This window comes from Giraffa tippelskirchi, chromosome 7, assembly GCF_054371585.1.
Source record: "Giraffa tippelskirchi isolate mGirTip1 chromosome 7, T2T-mGirTip1v1.2.pri, whole genome shotgun sequence".
Lineage (NCBI taxonomy): Eukaryota > Metazoa > Chordata > Mammalia > Artiodactyla > Giraffidae > Giraffa > Giraffa tippelskirchi.
Window position 1 is genome coordinate 115,351,328 of NC_137281.1, and position 16,003 is coordinate 115,367,330.

General features: G+C 37.4%; 2 protein-coding genes across 5 annotated transcripts in view; both read left to right on the forward strand.

Moving 5' to 3' along the window:
- ZNF280D (zinc finger protein 280D) overlaps nt 1–16,003 on the forward strand; it is a 329,643-nt gene that overhangs the window by 7,098 nt on the left and 306,542 nt on the right. The window lies entirely within an intron of this gene.
- Nucleotides 5,037–5,592, forward strand: LOC145513560 (thymosin beta-4). The gene has a single exon (XM_081510290.1). The coding sequence runs from the start codon at nt 5,037–5,039 to the stop codon at nt 5,169–5,171; it is 135 nt and encodes a 44-aa protein (XP_081366416.1). The 3' UTR covers nt 5,172–5,592.

Sequence of the window (16,003 nt, forward strand, 5' to 3'; positions counted from 1 at the left end):
ACATAGCAAATTCCCACTGGCCATCTATTTTACATATGGTAATATATATTTTTCAGTGCTATTCTTGCAAATCATCCCCCACCTCCTTCCCCACTGTGTCCAAAAGTCTGTTCTTTATGTCTGCATGTAGGATCGTCAGTACCATCTTTCTAGATTCCATGTATATGTGTTTATATATGATATTTGTCTTTCTCTTTCTTACTTCACTCTGTGTAATAGACTCTAGGTTCATCCCCCTCATTAGAACTGACTCAAATGTGTTCCTTTTATGTATATATGTACTGCAGCTTCTTTATCCATTCAGCTGTCCATGGAGATCTAGGTTACTTCCTTGTCCTAGCTATTGTAAAAAAGTGCTGCAGTGAACATTGATGTACATGTGTCTTTCTCAATTATGGTTTCCTCAGGATATTTGCCCAGTAGTGGGATTGCTAGGTCATATGATAGTTTTCTTCCTAGTGTTTTAAGGAATCTCCATACTGGCTGTGTGAATCACTATGTTCTCCATAGTGGCTGCATCAGTTTGTACTCCCACCAACAGTACAAGAGGGTGTCCTTTTCTCCACACCCTCTCCAGCATTTATTGTTTGTAGACTTTTTGATGGTGACCATTGTGACTGGTGTGAGATGATATCTCATTGTAGTTTTGATTTGCATTTCTCTAATAATGAGTGATATTAAACATCTTTTCATGTGTTTGGTAGCCATCTGTATGTTTTCTTTGGAGAAATGTCTGTTTAGGTCTTCTACCCACTTTTTGATTGGGTTGTTTTCTGGTATTGAGCTGCTTGTATAGTTTGGAAGTAAATCCTTTGTCAGTTGTTGCATTTGCTCTTATTTTCTCCCATTCTGAGGGTTTTCTTTTCCCCTTGCTTATAGTTTCCTTTGTGGTACAAAAGCTTTTAAGCTTAATGAGGTCCCATTTGTTTATTTTTGTTTTTATTTCCATTACTCTAGGAGGTGGGTCATAAAGGATCTTGCTGTGATTTATGTCAAAGAGTGTCTGCCTGTGTTTTCCTCCAAGATTTTTAGTTTCTGGTCTTACATTTAGAACACTGTGTTCTAATTTGAAGCTTTATTCTTTTTATATACTATTGACTTGACTTGTTAGTGTTTTCTGAAGAATTTTGCCTTTATCCATGAAAGATTTTAGTCTGCAGTTTTTTATACCTTCTCTGTCAGGTTTTGGTATTATGCTTATGTTAGTGTATTTGTTTGCTAGGTCTGCCATAACAAAAAAACCACAGACTGGGTATCTTAAACAACAGAAATTTCTTTTCTCAGAGTTCTGAAGGCTAGAAGTCCAAGATCAAGTGGTGAGCAGGTTTAATTTCTCCTGAGGCCTCTCTCCTTGGCTTGCAGATGGCTGCCTTCATATTGTGTCCTCAGATGGTCTTTTCTCTGTGCAGATACTTGCCCCTGGTGCTGCTCCCTCTTCTTTTAGGGGCAGCAGTCATATTAAATGAGAGCCTCACACTAACAGTATCACTTTAACTTAATCACCTCTATAAAGCCCTTGTTTCCAAATATGGTTATATTCTGAGGTACTGAGGGTTGGGACTGCAACATATTAATTTTCTAGGGGACACAACTAGACCCGTAATACTTGGCCTCATAAAATGAGATGAATGATGTTCTCTCCTCTCTTTTCTGAAAAACATTTGTGTATTAATGACTTTGGTGTTTTCATCATTGAAATTATCTGGCCTTGGAGTTTTCTTTGAGGGAAGGCTTTTTGTAATAGATTTAGTGTGTTTATTAGAGGTGGACCTATTTGATTTTCTACCTTTCTTTGTGTATATTTTGATACAGTGTATATGCTAAGAAACTTGTCTTATTTATCTGTGTTGCTGAATTTGTTGGCATAATGGTGTTCATAGTGTTCTCTTTTTAGTCTTTTAATGTCTGTAGAATCTATGTGACAGCCTCTTTGTTTTAAACTCTTGCTTAAAGAGTTTAAATAGGCATGTCCCAGTCATGCCTATTTTAAAGAACTTTAGAAGAAAATATAAAAATTTCACATGATTATTCTGGATGCTTGGCTTTTCTGTATATAATTCAGAGTTAGTTCGTCATTTTCTACAAAAAGGCTGCGATTTTGATTGAGAGTGCATTACATCTATATACTTGTTTGGGAAAATTGCCATCTTAACAATATTAAATCTTTAGCTCCATCAATATGGTTTTCTTTCTGTTTATTTACATTTTTAAAATTTTCTCTCATGAGTATATTGCAGTTTTCAGGATACAAATCTTGCACAAATTTTCTTGGATTTCTTTTTAAGTATTTTATGTTTTTAAAAATGATATTGTTATTTATATTTCAACTTTAAATTGTTAGCTGCATATATTTTTATATATTAGCATGATATCCTGTGAACTTACTAAACCCACTTATTAATTCTATGAGGTTTTTTCTGTAGATATTGTGAAATTTTTAAGTGACTATAATTGTCATCCATGAATAAAAACAGTTTTTTCTTTCCTATCCAGTTCATATGCTTTTTATTTCTTCTCTTATTACACTAGCTAGATTCTTGAGTACAGTATTGAGTAGAAGCAATGAAAGCAGATATCCTTGCTTTGTTTTCAGTCTTTGGAGGGAAAATGTTTACTCTTTTATTATTAATTATAATATTAGAAGTAAGTATTTACTAGTCTTTTATCAAGTTGAGTAACTTCCTTGGTGGCTCAGGTGGCAAAGCATCTGCCTACAATGCAGGAGACCCGGGTTTGATCCCTGGGTTGGAAAGATCCTCTGGAGAAGGAAACGGCAACCCACTCCAGTACTCTTGCCTGGAAAATCCCATGGACAGAGGAGTGTGGTAGGCTACAGTGCTACAGTCCATGGGATCACAGAGTCAGACACAACTGAGCGACTTCACTTCACTTTATCAGGTTAAAGAAATTCCTTTTTGTTCCTAGGTTGCTGAGATTAATACATGTCTTCTTAACTTTGCGATTAAATGGGAAGTACACATAAACTACTTCTGCATATTTATGTATGATGATTGTCTTAAGAGAAAGCACTTATGCAATTGAAGTACTTGCTTTTTTCATAGAACCCCATTTTTACTTAAAGGACCAAGAACTAGGATTACTCAGATATTTAGTAGGTATTTTGTCAAAAAAAAATTGTTTTGAGTCTGCCACTGCAAGACTATTTCTTGACATTGATAAAATTTGCATTTTCAAACAAAAATTAGAATTTTGGAATGTTTATATTCACTTAACATCTTCCTGGTACTTCATGACTTTTCTCTTGAGACTGGTGGTGATATTAATTAAAGTCCAAATATGACTTTTCTGCTGTAGTGAAGTGTGTCAATATTTGGAATATATATATATTTAATATTTGGAATATTTTGACCAATATTTTAATAAACTACCATTTATCAAGTTTTGATATAGTATTAAAGAAGACTGTTTACAATTTTCTGAAAAGGCTATTAGAATAATCCTTTTCTTCTTCATTATATATCTTTTTGAGGCTAAATTTTCTTCATATACTTCAATCTGAAGCAACATATTGTAGCTGATTGAAAACAGAAACAGATATTAGAATCCAGCTGTCATCTATCAAGCCAATCTTTAAAGAGATTTGCAAAATCTAAAATAATGCTACTTCTTACTAATATGTTTGTTTAGCAAATATAGTCATCATGAAAATATGTACATTAACATGTAATGGATTTGTTATTGTTACTGTTTAATTGTGGTTAAAATCTAACAAAACATAAAATTTACCATTTTAATCATTTTTAGGTTAAGTGACCTTAAGTACATTCACGTTGTTGTGCAACCATCAGCACTATTCTTTTCCAGAACTTTAAAAAAATCTTCCCAAACTGAAACTCATTGATATTAAATAAAAACTCTCCATTTGCCTCTCCCCACTGCCTATGACAATGGCCATTTTATTTTCTGTCTCTCTGAATTTGACTACTCTAGATACCTTCTGTATCAATCAATATTTCTCCTTTTGTGTCTGGATTGTCTCACTAGCCTAATGTTTTCAGGATTGACCCATGTTACTGTTATTTTAAAAATAAATTAATACAAAATTTAAAGATCTCTCAGTGTTAATTTTTAATATGACAAATATTGATAGAAACACCCAAATAGACTAAAACAGTTGTGTCCTCAATTAAGTTTTAAGAGCATAAAGGGGTCCTGAGACCAAAAAGTTTGAGAATACACTGGGTTATTATATAATAACCAGTTATTATTATATAATAACCACAGGTTATTATATAACCCAGTGTATATATGTTTGTATGTACCATAATTTATTTAGCCATTTTACTGCTGAGGAATAGTCAGTTTTTCTTCAGCTTTTGATTATTATTGATAAAGTTATTATCAATATTCTTGTACATACACCGTGGAGAACCTGTACACTACTTTCTCTCTGATGTCTAGAAGTGGTATGGCTGAATCTTTGTGCCTTTTTAAAATGGATGGTGGTAGATATGAAGTCTCTATTCTATTTAGGTCCCTATTTAGGTCCCACTGGATACATTTCCAGAATATTGTGTAATAGATTTATTTTAAATGCTAATATTTACAATATGTAGGATGTTTATTCTCTGCATTTGTTTAAACTTACAACAGATTTTAAATATCAACTTAAGCATGTGTGAGGGCATATGTCATTTAAATACATTATTTTAGGAGGTAAATGAGCAAAGTGTTTTGAAGACTACTAGACAGTTTACCCTTTAGGGTTTCAGAAGAAGAGCAAGGTGATTGTAGGTTGGGAGGTCTCTTTCTCTCTCTCTCTTTTCTCTCTCCTTTTGCTCTCTTCCTCCTAAATTGTTCTGTTATCTGACAAACATTTACTCAACAGCTGTTATATACTGGTCACTCTGCTAGGCACTGGGGATATGGCTCTGGACAAGACAGACAGGATTTGGCTCACAGTCTAGTGAGGAAAACAATTTACATGAAAACAAGCAACTGGGCACTCGGCGGCGGCCACAGCGCAGACCAGACTTCGCTCACTCGCTCGCAGCTCGCTCCGTGCCTTTGCAACCATGTCTGACAAACCCGATATGGCTGAGATTGAAAAGTTTGATAAGTCGAAATTGAAGAAAACGGAAACGCAGGAGAAAAATCCACTGCCTTCAAAAGAAACGATTGAACAGGAGAAGCAAGCAGGCGAGTCGTAATGAAGCGTGCGCCGCCAGTATGCACTGTACATTCCACAAGCATTGCCTTCTTATTTTACTTCTTTTGATGTTTAACTTTGTAAGATGCAAAGAGGTTGGATTGAGTTTAAATGACTGCGCTACCCCTTTTCACATCAAAGAATGGAGAACTACTGACAACGTAGGCCGCGCCTGCCTCTCCCATCTGCCTGTGTGGCTGGCAGGGAAGGAAAAGAACTTGCATGTTGGTGAAGGAGGAAGCTGGGTGGGACGATGGTGAAATCTAGAGTAAAAAGCTGGTCCAAGGTGTTCTGCGGGCTGTAAAATGCAGTTTAATCAGAGTGCCATTTTTTGTTGTTGTTGTTCAAATGATTTTAATTATTGGAATGCACAATTTTTTTAATATGCAAATAAAAAGTTTTAAAACCTGAAAAAAAAAAAACAAGCAACTGAAATGACGAAAAACTGTGTTAAATATTACATAGGAAACAAACAAGTCTTATGATAGGGAATAGTGGACCCACTCCAGTGTTCTTGCCTGGAGAATCCCAGGGATGGGGGAGCCTGGTGGGCTGCCGTCTATGGGGTCACACAGAGTCGTACACGACTGAAGTGACTTAGCAGAAGCAGTGGTGGCATTGACTCGATGGACATGAGTTTGGGTAGGCTCCGGGAGTTGGTGATGGACAGGGAGGCCTGGCGTGCTGCAGTTCATGGGGTCATAGAGTTGGACATGACTGAGCGGCTGAACTGAACTGGCTAATATGTTGGGTAGTTATAGTGGCATCATGTTGGAAGAGCTAATTGTGCCTAAGAGCCAAGAGAAGAGCATTCCAGGCAGAGTCTCATACATACTAAGAGCATTAACAAGGCTTTGAACAAGAAAAAGCTTGGAATATTTCCAAAATTAAAAGCAGGCCATATGATGCAACCAACCACAGTCAGACTTTGAGTCTTTATATAAATAAGTTACATAGTTAACCCTTGAAGATGTCTGTACACAAATATATAGTTAATATAAACTATATAATGTATGGTAAATAATAAATAAAATAAAAGACGTAATGATGTTCATCTTTGAGAAGTGACAGACATGAACAAGCCTCTACTTTCCTCTGAGAACAGGAGGCAAGGAAGAAAGGTTTCAGGAAAAAAGAAAGCTACTCTATCTGCATCAGTACCAGCACTGCCTTCAGCTAGGCAAGAGAGTCAGAGCTTTGAGAGAAAAATTGTGTCTTGTTAATATTTGTATCTCCAGTGCCCAGCATCGTGCTTGATCTAAAATAGATGCTTAATCACAGTGTGTCATAAGGGAGAGAGAAATAGGAGCTAACATTTTTATTTAGTTCCAACCCCTATACTGGAGTCAACTAAACAAAACTAAAGACAAATAGAATACAGGAGGGAAATGCAGCATCTATAACAAACAATAGGTTGATGTGCTCAATGGACTTTAAAAACTGGCATATAGGTTAAGAGCATATACTGGAGTGAGAAAGATATACTGCAATGAAGGCAAATTAAGGATAGGGTAAGTGTTTAGTTGGCCAGGGGAAGTCAAACTTAGAGACACAGACAGAGAGAGACAGACAGAGAATGAATGAATGAGAATGGGAATATGATAGATTTGTGATGTCTGTGAAGCTCATTACTAATTTGGTGCTCCTAGAGCTGGCCTTCAGTTGTTTCTTTACTGTGTTTGTTCTCTTTTTCTGATCTCATCCTGAGAGTGAAGATATAAATAGAAGAGACATATCCCTTCCAAACTGTCCAGTTTCAGAGAGAATGAGTAACCTGAGAATTGATAACTCCCTGAAATGAATACTATCTCTTAAAAAACTTAGCCGGAACTTGTGCTGACACACAAACATATTCTGTGTATTTATTACAATAATTATATTCACTACATAATATACTCCTCTTAATTTTGAGGAGGAAATGAACTAATTTTTGCACTACTTGTGATTTTTCCAGTTTCAACCAGGCTACTTCTGACAAGTTCATTTGTTTAGCAAAATTGCGTACCTAGTATGTGCTACTGGTCTAGGTAGCAGATATAGTAGGGGTAATTAAAGCAGGTGAAGTCTATGACTTTATAGAGCTTTATTCTACATGGGAATGAGGTAGGAATATAATAAAAAGATAAGGGAATAAATAGTATAACATAATGTCACATAGTGATGGCTTTGGGGAAGAAAAATAGAAGCAAGGAAAGGAGCTCAGTTAATATATGACCAGTGTTGGTAGAAGCAAGGTGGAGCCAAGAGTGATGGGAGAGCTCTAGTCCAGCCAAGGAGCTCACTGCTGTGAGGACCCTGGTCTTCTCATCCTCACAGTTCCCAGGCTGATTTTCACTTAATCAATGTGAACTTGTCAGGGCAAGACTTGGAGATCGAATGGTAATAATAGATGATGTAAATGCCTGGAAATAAGAATGTTTAAAATGTCATCAGTTTCCATCTGTGCTTTCAATTTGCTGACAAGCCAACAGCTGAGGTTAAAAAACACAGTACCAAGTGGTTTGTTGTAATAAGGAGATGGTTTCTTTGAAGGAACAGAAGATATTTGTTTAATAAATAAGATTTGAAAAATGCAACCCTCAAAGACTAAGAGCTAGTGCTAGTGTTAAACTGGTTTTGTTTATACCGGTGCCCTTGAAAAGTTTCTTACCAACCATGTCAACCAATGAAAAACTAATACCACAGCCAATGGTTAGTTCTGTCTCCTAAGCTTAGTCTTTTTTAAAAAAAGAAATAATTTTATTTATTTATGGCTGTGCTGGGTCTTCATTGCTGCATGGGCTTTTTCTCTAGTGTGGTGAGCCAGGGGCTACTCTCTAGTTGTGGTGCTCAGTCTTCTCATTGCCGTGGGTTCTCTTGATGCAGAGTACAGACTCCAGGGTGAGTGGGATTCAGTAGCTGTGGCATGTGGGCCCCGTAATTGCAGCTCCCAGGTTCTAGAGCACAGGCTCAATAGTTGTGGCACATGGGCTTAGTTGCTCCTCACCATATGGGATCTTCTCGGATCAGGGATCAAACCCGTGTCTCCTGCATTGGCAGACAGATTCTTTACCACTGAGCCATCAGGGAAGTCCCCTAAGCTTACTCTTAGTTCATCCCAAAGCACTCTGCCCTCCCCATCTGTGCTCTCCTCTTTCCTTCCCCTCTTCTCCATTTTTGATCTATATTTTATGTAATCTCATCCAGAGCCACCACCATCTATACGCTGATAACTGTAATTTTATTCAACGTTATTTTCTCTCCTGAGCTCTATGTTAGTATATCCTATGGCTTACTTAATTTCTCCACTTTTATGTCTTGTATGTCAAAATTTTTAATGACAAAACATTATTACAGCTATGCTAATTCAGCAGTCCATGGCTCTAGGATACAAGACCAGGCAGGAAAATACATGATTAAGGGTAATTTAAGCCCTTCCCCCATTTTAGCCATTATATTAAACCAAAACTATCAGTTGCAAAGCTGATTTAGGATACATTGAAAATTCCCCTTATGACTCTTTGGAAGTAATACTAATAAATGAAGTGGCTAAAATGTGAGTAGAAGGAGGAGGTGTGAAAAGGAGAGAATGAATGTTGCACGGACACAGTCAGATATTACTCACCAGTGCTGAACTGGATGGTAGAAAGACAGACCTCACTTTGCATAGTTCTGACATGCACGATTTCCTGTTACCATGGTTTAATTAAATAACCCAGTCCTCCAACGTCACAGTTCACATTTCAGTTACCGTGGTTCAGTTCAGTCCGGTAATTATATAAAGTACAAATTTCGCTGCTAGCTCTTCAGTCCACAAAGCACTACGTAAATAACAAATACGCACCATGATCAGTGACCAGTTATGGCACTTCCTTCAGTCTTGTCAGCGATTGGTCACTCTGCATCTGTTGTTCAGTTCACAGATAGTGAACTGAAGTGTGTAGTTGTGTTGTCATCTTGTCTCCCAATGATCAATCCATGTGACATTTTACAAAAATCAAAAACGATAACTGGGCAATAGAGATGAAAGTACAGCAAATAAGCCAAAGTGACGTTGCTGAAGTGAATTTTGTCACGAACATAAGAGGAATTATGGAATAAATAACTGACAGTGGGAATGTTGACACTGCCACCATTTGAGGGAGTCTAAATTTGCTTCCAGAGAGACTTAGTAAAGGCACATTTATCAACATAAAGAAGAAAAGTAGTTGTGACAAAAAGGATGACGATGTCCCAGAAGTAATACAGCCAAAATTCTCACGTTAAGGGAACTTTTGCAATTTGAATGTGCAAAGATAAAATGTTTAAAGTTGATCCAAACTTAGGAAGGAGTATAGCAATTCATAGGGCATCAAAAAATCTTTGCTCCCTATACAGTAGGTTATCAACAAGAAGAAGGCAAGCAGTGTTCAAAATACTTGGTACATTTTTAACAAATAAAATACTTTAAATCTCCATGTTACTCATGTCTTAAATTCCAATATACTAAGTAAATAATAGCTTTACTATTTTTTCTGTTCTCTGCACGTGTATAACTGAGTTTTAAAATTTGACAAAAATTTTAAAGATCATGAAGGAATCATAATTTTTCCACTGATTATTTAAATCATTTTGCATAATTTCAGCTTCCATGCTCATTTTTATGGTTCTACATTGCCATGCCAAATAATTGCCTTCAATGATTCAAGGTAAAGTGCAAATTAAATGCTCAGAAATGAAAAATAGAAAGTTCTTAACCATAGTCATGATCTGAAGAAAATTGAGAACCACTGACTGGGAATGATAAGCTGTAGACATTAACCTCCCACTAGGATCAATTCCAAATCTATATCTCTAGCTTGGGTTTCCAAGTGTTTCTGGGTGTTCCACCGCACACATCCAAAGCTGATCTTCCTCTTAACCTTGACACCTACCAGAAAACCCCAGGTATCTTGATTCTTTATACTGGAGTATCAATCAGGATTAGTTTTGATGACTGGCAACGCAGACCTGAAATAACTCCTTGGAAGGAAAGTTATGACCAACCTAGATAGCATATTAAAAAGCAGAGACATTACTTTGCCAACAAAGGTCCATCTAGTCAAGGCTATGGTTTTTCCAGTGGTCATGTATGGATGTGAGAGTTGGACTATAAAGAAAGCTGAGTGCCGAAGAATTGATGCTTTTGAACTGTGGTGTTGGAGAAGACTCTTGAGAGTCCCTTGGACGTCAAGGAGATCCAACCAGTCCATCCTAAAGGAGATCAATCCTGGGTATGGCAAAAACTATTACAATATTGTAAAGTAATTAGCCCCCAACTAAAATAAATAAATTTATTAAAAAAAAAAAAAAATCCTGGGTGTTCATTGGAAGGACTGATGTTGAAGCTGAAACTCCAGTACTTTGGCCACCTGATGCGAAGAGCTGACTCATTGGCAAAGACCCTGATGCTGGGAAAGATTGAGGGCAGGAGGAGAAGGGGACGACAGAGGATGAGATGGCTGGGTGGCATCACCGACTTGGTGGACATGGGTTTGGGTGGACTCAGGGAGTTGGTGATGGGCAGGGAGGCCTGGCGTGCTGCAATTCATGGGGTCGCGAAGAGTCGGACATGACTGAGTGACTGAACTGAACTGAACTAAATAGATAAAGATTTATTTTTCTATCAAAATAAAACTTCAGAATTGGGCAACCTAGGACTAACATGGTGACTCACTAACTACCAGGAATCCATCTTTGTCTTCTACAATCTTTATTATGAAGTGCCTATCTTCAAGTTACCTCATGGTCACAAACTGGCTGCCAGTGCTCCAACCATCACATTCCAGGCAGAAAGAAGAAAGGTAAAGAAAAAGTGCTGCCACCCTGCTGAGTCAGTGTACTTTAGAGAATTTTCACAAATGCTCCCTGCAAAGATATCTGCTTATGTTGGAGGTCGTTATGTCCTATTAGACAAAATTGGTAAAGTGGACATTAGAAAAGCAGTTGGTGGTCTTTGTCGGACATCATTAATGATTCACTCATTCGCCTAGTCATGAAGCCAGAAACCTAAGGATTATGTGAAACTCCTTTCTCTCTCACTGCCCATATCCAAGGTTAGTTTATATGCTTCCTAAATTTCTTTCAAATTTGTAAGTCCATGTTTTTCTTCCAAGCTCCTTTGCCTAAATTAGTGCATGATGCACACTGCTATGTTTATAAATGTTTGTGGAATGCTAATTCAGTGACTGCTTTTCATATAATTCAGGGAAGTTATCACAATGAACTTTAAATTGGGTCTCCAATAATATTCAGAGTATTCCTATTATATTATAAAATATACTTCCTGGAGTTCTTTAAGTCACAAAGTAATTTCCTATTTGCTAACATTAGTGGAGTTTGAATTAATTATTCAACTCTAATACTATGGAATTTGAGTAAACACCCTCTCTTCTCTAGTATTTAATTTTTCTTAATTGTATTATTTTGTTAACGGTGACTGTCTCTTGTACTCTCTCTTCCAAGTGACCTCTATGAGATGTTCCTCAGCATGCCCACAGCACACCATATACTCACACACACACACGCACGTGCACACACACATGCACATGTACACATACTCAAATAGAGAGATGGCCTCAAAAATCTTGTTCCTTAGCAAGTCAAATGTCAAACATCTCAGTGGCAAGTATGAAAAAACAGTAAGCCTGTCCCTGCTGAGCCACCTGCTGAATATTCCATATGCCAGGTGCTAATTTTAGGAGAAAGAAAGGAAAGTTTTTTAAAATGTATTCTCTTCTCACTGCTCCATAATAGACTTCTTTCCTTTTCTTCTGAAGCAGCTGCAGCAAAAGCTTACATGAATGCAAAATGCAAGCAGTGCTATAAACAAGGCATAGTTGAAAAGAATTCACCAGATGACAAACAAATACACCTATTAGGTTAAGCTTATTGTTCTCAAGAGAATAAACAATGGGACTGGCCTTGTATTGATGAAATTCACTGGAAAAGATCAGGACTAACAAATTGGGATAAAATATTTGGGAATTGTTCTTTATTTTGGGGCAAATGACCAACAAATTTTAAATTCATTTCCTGCAGTTGGTGAGTGGGTGGCCAGGTCTGCATCCTACCCCTTGTAGGCAAGTAGCATTTCTTGACATTGACAGGTTGGCCCCATTTGATTAGATTTTCAACAAAACAATGTACATTGCAGATCATTTTCAAAATATTTTCATTTCTCCAATTCCTGACATTCTGGTATAATTGAAGACCTCAGCAAGCTCTGAACATGCTTGGAAAATGGGTGGTTTTGACAAGCTGGAGAATAGACTATTTGCCAGCAATCTGCAGGCTAGAGTCTTAGTAGTGGTCATATTGCAAATGCTATTTTAGCTTCACCTATAAAATTTTTCTTTGTTGTGGTAAATATTTCAGTTGCACAAATGACTTAACACAGTAGTACTGGGATGGGACATGGGAGCAAATACACAGAGATAATTGTTGCAATTTCTTATTATGTTTGAAGTCATAATTTCATGAATTTAGGTTTTCAGATTAAAATTTCACACCAGGTTGAAGTTGTGTCAAGATTAATATGATTCTGTTAATAAATTGGATGTGCAGAAATTCAAATATTCAGAAGTTATGAAACAAGAGATCAGTTAGATATACTAATGACTCACTTTGGAAATATTTTAGACCTCTTGCTGTGTATTAGTAACTCTGCCCCACCCCCACCCCTCATTTCCTTTAGTTGTGAAGGCTGTTGTGACTGCTTCTCTGTATGTGACGACTCCGTTTTTTTTTTTTTAAAGTCAGTGCTTCTGTGATGTTTCCCCATCTCCTCCTAACATTTTTAGTTATTCATTGTAAAAGCCAGAAGTTTTCATAAAATGCTAACTGATCAATTTAAAATATTGTTTATTCCTTTAGTATTTGTGCTAACCATAAATGTAACTTCAGTTCAATTCAGTTCAGTTGCTCAGTCGTGTCTGACTCTTTGCGACCCCATGGACTGCAGCACACCAGGCTTTCCTGTCCATCACCAATTCCCGGAGCCTACTCAAACTCATGTCCATCATGTTGGTGATGCCATACAACCATCTCATCCTCTGTCATCCCCTTTTCTTCCTGCCTTCAATATTTCCCAGCATCAGAGTCTCTTCCAATGAGTTGGTTCCTTGCGTCAGGTGGCCAAAGTATTGGAGTTTCAGCTTCAGCATCAGTCCTTCCAATGAATACTCAGGACTGATTTCCTTTAGAATAGACTGGTTAGATCTCCTTGCAGTCCAAGGGACTCTCAAGAGTCTTCTCCAACACCACAGTTCAAAAGGGTCGATTCTTTGGTGCTCTGCTTTCTTTATAGTCCAATTCTCACATCGATACATGCCTACTGGAAAAACCATAGCTTTGACTAGACAGACTTTTGTTGGCAAAGTAATATCTCTGCTTTTTAATATGCTGTCTAGGTTGGTTATAGCTTTTCTTTTGATTTCATGGCTGCAGTCACCATCTGCAGGGATTTTGGAACCCCCCAAAATAAAGTCTCTCACTGTTTCCATTGTTTCCCATCTCTTTGCCATGAAGTGATGGGACCAGATGCTATGATCTTAGTTTTCTGAATGTTGAGTTTTAAGCCAGCTTTTTCACTCTCCTCTTTCACTTTCATCAAGAGGCTCTTTAGTTCTTCTTCACTTTCTGCCATAAGGGTGGTGTCCTCTACGTATCTGAGGTTACTGATATTTCTCCCAGCAATCTTGATTCCAGCTTGTGCTTCATCCAGCCCAGCATTTTGCATGATGTATTCTGCCTATAAGTTAAATAAGCAAGGTGATAATATACAGCCTTGACATACTCCTTTCCCAGTTTGGAATCAGTCTGTTGTTCCATGTCCAATTCTAACTGTTGCTTCCTGACCTTCATACATATTTCTCAAGAGACAGGTCAGGTGGTCTGGTATTCAAATCTCTTTTAAGAATTTTCCAGTTTGTTGTGATCCACACAGTCAAAGGCTTTGGCGTGGTCAATAAAGCAGAAGCAGATGTTTTTCTGGAACTCTCTTGCTTTTTTAGTGATCCAGTGGATGTTGGCAATTTGATCTCTGGTTCCTCTGCCTTCTCTAAATCCAGCTTGAACATCTGGAAGTTCATGGTTCATGTACTGTTGTAGCCTGGCTTGGAGAATTTTGAGCATTACTTTGCTAGCATGTAAGATGAGACAGGTTATGGCAGAGAGTTCTGACAAAACGTGGTCCACTGGAGAAGGGAATGGCAAACCACTTCAGTATTCTTGCCTTGAGAACCCCATGAACAGTATGAAAAGGCAAAAAGGTATGACACTGAAAGATGAACTCCCCAGGCCGGTAGCTGCCCAATATGCTACTGGAGAATAGTGGAGAAATAACTCCAGAAAGAATGAAGAGACGGCGTCAAAGCAAAAGCAACACCCTGTTGTGGATATGACAGGTAATGGAAATTACTGTAAAGAGCAATATTGCATAGGAACCTGGAATGTTAGGTCCATGAATCATGGCAAATTGGAAGTGGTCAAACAGGAGATGGCAAGAGTGGACATCAACATTTTAGGAATCAGTGAACTAAAATGGACTGGAATGGGTGAATTAAACTCAGATGACCATTATATCTACTACTGTGTGCAAGAATCCCTTAGAAGAAATGGAGTAGCCATCATAGTCAACAAAAGAGTCAAAAATGCAGTACTTAGATGCAATCTCAAAAATGACAGAATGTTCTCTGTTCGTTTCCAAGGCAAATCATTCAATAAATATACTTCAGGCATTTTTATTTCAATTTGGGGGCTTATTTTGGAGAACAGTTTTTTTTTTTTTGGTCAGAATTACATTTGGATCTTATTTATTTCTTTATTCTTAAATCTGACTTTATGATTGAAGACAGGAGGTCTTCTTAAAGGACTGCTTTTCCCAATGAACATATTTATTTTAACAAGAGCAAATAAAGATTTAAATGAGAGGAGCCTCCAGTTGCCTTTCCACTGATAGTCACAATTTTGCAAAGCAAAGGGGACAATCAGCTCTCACTCTCTCACCTCCCATCTTTTACCCTAACTGCTATGTGGTGTTGAACCACTTATTTAACATCTCTGGGCCTCAATTCCTTTATTTTTGAAATGTGGAGAGTAAAAGTACCTACTCCTACAATGGTTATGAGGATTAAAAGAGTTAATATGTTCAAAGTCATATGAACCATACCTAGCATATAGTAAATAGTAAATGTTCAGAAAATTTGAGCTATTGTTATTTTATCACTATTACCTCTTTATAGATACTTTTTCTATTTTTTCTACTTTACTTTCTTCTTCCCCAATCTCCTTGTGAGGGAACAAGTTATTTCCAACCATGCTAGGAGATGAAGAAGTCTGATCTGGAGCTGTAGTTCCAGTCTAGTTCCTTTTATAAACCAAAATATTTAAATCCCCCAAAAAAGGAAATCCACCAACACTGCCATAGAGCACAACACCAGAAGGCACCATCCACTCTGTGGTCAGAGGAACTGCCGTCCCTAAGGTGATATAGTTGAGGATCCATGCAGCTATACATGGTAGCTCTGAAGCCCACCACCCAGTCACTTTAACTTTTATTCTTTTCCTCACTTTTTGTATTGTTTACTTTTGCATGTGTTTGTATGTATGTACACTCACTAGATGACATAAACACATTAAAACTTTACACACTGGTTCCCCTATACAAGTTTTATTTTTTCGTTATGAAAGTTTTGAGATTCAAATGGAAGTTGTATGTATTTGTATGCACAGAAGCTTATATTCACATCTAAAAGCAGAGACGTTACTTTGCCAACAAAAGTCCGTCTAGTCAAGGCTATGGTTTTTCCATTGGTCATGTATGGATGTGAGATT